The sequence below is a fragment of the Drosophila teissieri genome, chromosome 3R (genome assembly GCF_016746235.2).
Source record: "Drosophila teissieri strain GT53w chromosome 3R, Prin_Dtei_1.1, whole genome shotgun sequence".
Taxonomy (NCBI): Eukaryota; Metazoa; Arthropoda; class Insecta; order Diptera; family Drosophilidae; genus Drosophila; species Drosophila teissieri.
The window spans coordinates 13,890,317-13,896,316 of NC_053032.1; the positions used below are offsets into that span (position 1 = coordinate 13,890,317).

Below are 6,000 nucleotides of genomic sequence, written 5' to 3' on the forward strand. Positions count from 1 at the left end.
CCTGTAGAGAAAAAAGTCGGTTTTCGGTGGATGCCACATCCATTTCCAATTCCCCGCTTTGACTGTTTAACACGCGCAATCAGCAACGCTACAAATTTCATATGACATTTTAAGTTGTTTTGCATTGTCACGCCCACCATGCCCCACCCCCCCGGAAAACGCCAGGCGATTTCTGCGATTTGCTTTCAGCGGCACAAAATCCTCGACAGCGCTTTGTGCATCGCATTTCAGTGACTTTGGGGCATAATATTTCCACGCGCGATTCGCATTTCCACTTGCCATAGTTGCCATTTTGCAGTTTGAACTTTATTATTATTTGTTTCCTCTTTTTTTCCGTTTAGCCCAGCTCAAATGCAGATTTTTGCTTTTGGCTGAGGGTCCTTTCCCTAAAATTCTGTTGCAGATTTTAGGTTGCACGTTTTATTTGGCTGCCATTTTCTGTGCCCAGGAGCCAACCACATAAGTGAATCTAATTAATTTGCGAATATTCCAATAATACAAAAACTGCTGCTCTAATGGCGGAATCGTGTATTGAAGCTTAATTGATTTCAAAACATATTTTATTCTAATGAACTCGGACGTCTCGAGGGCACAGCAAATCGGTTTAAAGCTTTCATCGTCCACAACACCATATTAAATAAATAGCTTACAATTATTTCCACTCAATTAGCATGCAGACATAAGCATTGAAATGCATTCTAAAGTTTGGCAAAACAAAATTGGTTAACTTTCACCTATTTAAAAAAAACGAAACGAACTTGTAGTATTTTATTTTTGCCACAAAGTGTAAGGAAACTAATTTATTTTTTTTTCGATAATTTAAGTAATTATTGATTATTAATTTTTAATTATGATTATATTTAAAGTTATTCTTAACATGTATTAAGCTATTATGACATACTTGAGTTAAATAGGAATTATTTTATAAATAGTTAGGTCTCCTCCAGTACAGGATGGATTTTAGGGTGTATGGACATGTCCGGCTGCTTTTTCTTATAAGCTACGTGATTTAATGAACTGTTGATTCGGCAAATGCACGATCCGGGATGGCAACGTACATATTGACAGGCTTTCCCTCTCTTTCGCCCATCTGTCTGCCGTCCCGCTCATATTTGACTTTTGTGCTGTGCGTTTCAAACAGTTTTTCAATGTGACAGGATGGCAAAGTGCGTGCACGTAAAAAAAGGAAAGCCTTTTGGAGGAATTTTGAAAGAAATATTTAAAAAAACAGGAGCATCATCATGTCATAGATAGTTTTTGTATCGCAATTTCAATGTTATATGGATGGATTTTAGATAAGAACAATAACTCTAGGATCTTGAAGCTTTTTTAACAAATATATTTGGCAGAAGGGGTGAGGGGTAAGTACATGGATTTTTAGATCTTAAAGCATTATTCAAGGAAACATTTGACAAAAATTAAAAATAATAAGTACCTTATTTTTAATCATTTTTACTATGAACAAATTATATTTTCCAGTATTTTAAAAGTGGCGGGGCAGGGGAGCAGCCAGAACAGCATGAAATTATTTAACATGTAAATCAAGGCAGAGGCAGAAGCAGAAGCGAAAAATCTAACAGAGCTCAGTGCGAAACTTTTTTAATTTCAAAGCAAATAGCGGAGGGGATTTTTTGAGGAGGGGAAAACCCGAGATGGGCGGGAGTTTTGGGTCAGTTGCATGGGTGGGCGTGGCGCTTGTGCGGATTATGAGGCGGTGGCAATGGCCAAATCGCGATGATTATAGTCACGTACTTGTCACCCCGCCCACAGCCCACAGCCCGCCGCCCACCTCCCACCGCTGAGTTGTAATTACACATGTGTGCATGTGTTGGTAGAGTATCTGTGTACGTACAACGGATGGGAGTGCGAGAGTGTGTAGGTTGGCAAATATTGACGCTCAACTTTTATTTACGCACACAAATGTTCAAGTTTCCAACAAAAGATAAATATGAAGTATTCTAAATCGTTGCCATGCCGTACTCGTAGTCCCCCCTAAAAATCCCCAACATCATATTCCCCACTCGGCACTCAGTGCCATTTACTCATTTAACTGACAGTTAAAATTACAAACGCTTATCATGTACCAGAATCATATCATACGGAATAATTTATTATGCCCAACGCTTAATGTAATTCCCGAGAAGCGAAATTTTCGCTTCACATGGCGAACGCAGTGGGGAGGGGGGTGGTGGGGCAGTGTACGGAGATATAGATATATGTATGTAAGGATATAGACCGGGGTGTCTGGGTGTGCTGGTTAACTGACTGGTTTTGTCTTTGGGATAGATGGAATAAAGTGCGCAACATACAAAATGAATATGTGCGCACACACAACCGTAGTTTTATTTGCTCAGCTTGGCTCCTTTCATTCGAGACCCTCGCGTAATAGACATCGCACATAGATGGCATATATGTATGTATGTATATACCATGTTCGTATATATACATTTTGTGGAATGGGAGTGCGCTGGTTTATGCTCTGCACCCTGAGGTTAATTAAGATTTTGCCATGCATTTGTTTGAACAAATGGTGTTTGTGCTCCAATCCAGCCGAGTCAGCGAAATGAAAAAGTTTTATTAGTTGTAATCCCTAATTAAATTAAAACTGTTCCCTTTAATTAAATGCGGGCTGAATGCGTGATGTATGATAAATGTTGAATTAAATTATTAGCGGGATTTCATCCTTCGCGCATGGCTCATCCATTAATCATTCGCGAAATATTCGTAAAGTTTGCGCCAGGTTTAAGGATCCGTTAACTCGGTTTAACTTTTGTTTCCACGGTGTAGGTGAACTATTTGCAAACAATAAATTATAGTTAAACTGAAGTGGGCTTAGAGTTACCAATGCAGTTTAAATATTCAGTCATATATGCAGTCATATAAACCATTTCAAGCCAATTACACGGTTTGGAAAATAAACCTTTTCGAAGTCTGCTACTAATTGATAGCAGAAATAATCTGGAAAAGCATTCGAGCGATAATACAATTATATATTCATTCGAAAAAAATATTTGATTAACCCCAATTCGAGTGATTTAGTCGTTCGAGTGCTCTTCACATATGTGCAAATGGTATTGTATGGGTGAGGCATTTCACTTAATTCATTAATTATATGCAAGCTATATTCATTAAAATGCTGATATATTCTCGCTCGGCACTAAGGCATGAATAATTTCAGATTAATTCAATTCTGCGCACAGTTAATCATTATTCAATGGAAATAAAATCAACTGAGCAAGCAACTGGGCTTGTAAATAATTACCCTTATTCTACTTAAGAATATTGGATGATAATATAACCCACTGAATAGGAAATATATTTCTTTTAAGAAATTTCATATTTCTTACCACTATATTTGGGTCCTAGCCTTGGCGATATTATATGATGTTGAGTTATAGCTATAAAAGAGGTATCTGCACAACGGAAAGAGTAAATTTATTAATGATTGATTTAAGTAACATGAAACATATACAATGACAACTACAAAGCAGCATCCTTACGTGTATACACGCCCACAACAAGGGCGTAGCCGGGCTTAAAGGGCTCCAATAGAACCATTTCGATGGGTTCCAACTGCTGCTCCTTCAAAAGTTTCCTCTCGGCGGCAAAGGTATCCTTATTAAACACCACACCGTTATTATTGGCCGAATGCAAATAGGCCACAAAGTGACCACCAGGGTTCAGGAAGTGTCTGGCGTTCAGCATCAGGGATCGAACCTGATCCGCATGCGGAAGATCTGCGAAGATAATGTCAATGCAGGCGGGCACCTCGAAGCGGTACTTATATGGCATGGTAGCGTCTTCGACTACGGGTACGATATTCGAACGACGATTGGCCAGGGTTGTCAGCTGGCGTCCCGCCCAAGGACCCTGCTCCACGGCATACACCATTCCGGATTCACCCACTATATCCGAGATGTGGGATACCGATCGCCCAAATCCGGCTCCCAAGTAAAGCACTTTGGAGCCAATTCGCAAATGCAAATCACTGGCACCACCCATTATTCCAGCTGCCAGTTTGGATTGAAAGGGAGACCACACCCGGAATTCACAGCGTTTTCCCCGGAATTCCGAGGTGATCCGCTGCTCGCCGTAGTCGTCCGTACTGGAGCTCGTATTCCGGGTGAGCAATTGTATGGCATCGAAGCGGTTGCGTAATAAATAGACGCCGTAATGTCGGTGCGGTTCAATGCGGTCTGAGTTGCCAGTAAAAATCCGAGTCTCCAACTTGACCTCTTGGCCTTGACCTTGATCTTTACCTTCACTTTGACACGTATTTTGTGACGAATCCCCTCCTGCGGATTCGATGTCCCTTGTCGAGGTCCTGGAGCTCTTTGATACTGGCTTCTTCGACGGTTTTATGGAGTTCTGGCTGGGGCTCTTGATGGAAGTTTTTTTAGTGTGACCGACGGAATGTTTAGCTGTAATTTTTGGGGGCTCATGGTGGGTGGACTTTCCAGGAGCTCCTCCTCCATGGGTCCTATTTTCGCGGGCTCGCCGCTTGGAGTTGGGTTCCTTACTCATCGCATCAATTTTATACAGTTGTTGTTCGAAACCGATTTATCACCACATCGGTTGTCTGATCAAAATTTGAAGTGGATCCCAAGGGTTGAGGTTCGGGTTCAGATTGTGGAAAAAGCTAACTAATACTACTGTATATACAATATTAAAATACATTTCGAATTCAAAAGAAATTGCCTTAATACACATAAACATTATCTGATCTTAAATTCACTGAATTTTAGATAAGAATTATAGCTATTACATTTTATAAATGTTTAAGAAAGTAATCGCTTTTTCAAGTATTTCCCTTTACTGAATATTCATAAATGGTAATCACTATAAATTCTATTCATAACTCATCCTTGAGGCTGCGTTTTTTATGCGAATAATAATTAATTTTATTCTCCGCCCGCGGAATCTTCAGTGAAATGCTCCGCGAAAAAGGGGAGCGAGTAGGTATTTCGTGTTGGGTTGGGTGGCGATCGAAGGTCAGTCGCCGGGTCTAAAAAGTGCGCCCACAAATGCTGCACATAATTTAACAAAGTGAACTGCACCGCAGTAGTTGCAACAGCAACAAAAGCAACAGCAACATCAGGAACAAAAACGACATCATGGGCAATAATAATGGCCCAGAACAAGGCAACAACAAGAACAACAGGCGAAACAACAGCAGGCAGCAACATTTCGACTTCATTTTGTTGTGGTTTTCTTTTGGCGCTCGCTGGCTCCCGCTCTCCCTCTCTCTCTCTCTCGCTATCCTCTTTTTCTGGCAATGTACATAAAACTTTTCGGGCCACTACAATTTTTAATGCACTCTCTGACATTGTGAGAGGCGCGGGGGCGGCAAGGACGAAGGACGAACAGGGGGTGGTGGTGGTGAACGGAGGCCATTCTGGAGAACAAGCAAATGAAACTCAAGTGCATGTAGCGCTAGCCGGGCCAAGTGGTGCAATAAAAAGAATTAATATACATTCGACGGGTAAAATACCCTATTAATCAATTTGTATAGAAGCAGTAGAATGTAAATACCAAATTCAAACAACAAAACTATCTTGAGGCATTCAAGTTGGAACAACGAGAACTTTAAGTTTTAAAGGTTCAGGAAAACAGGATAAACTATACAATATAAAATAAGAAAAATATTTTTAATGTTGTTTGGTGTATTGATAATTACCATCATAATAAGCAATAAAGATATTGAAACCGCCATTTTTATACCATAATAAAGCTGGAGAAATAAATGTAGATGTTTAACAAATCTGTAAGAAATATTAAATGCCCACCATCAGGGTATAAAAACAAACCAACGTCGAAAAACATCACAAAGCAAAAAAAAGGATCAAAACAACGGCAGGAATGAAATAAAACAGGCGCAAGAAAGGCCAAAAAGGAAAACAATAATAATACACAAGGGGCCGTGGGTGAAAGGCGGGGAAAACTCAGATTTTTAATAAACTTGCCGCGGCTCCTTTTCGCTTTTCGTATTTCGCTGCATAC

At 40.1% G+C, this 6,000-nt stretch overlaps 1 protein-coding gene across 1 annotated transcript; it reads right to left on the reverse strand.

The window, feature by feature from the left end:
- Window positions 1-3,414: 3,414 nt before the first annotated feature.
- On the reverse strand, window positions 3,415-4,631 carry LOC122621360 (rRNA 2'-O-methyltransferase fibrillarin 1). Its single transcript, XM_043799198.1, has one exon. It carries the CDS (start codon window positions 4,522-4,524, stop codon window positions 3,481-3,483), a length of 1,044 nt encoding a protein of 347 aa, XP_043655133.1. The 5' UTR covers window positions 4,525-4,631; the 3' UTR covers window positions 3,415-3,480.
- Window positions 4,632-6,000: the final 1,369 nt, after the last annotated feature.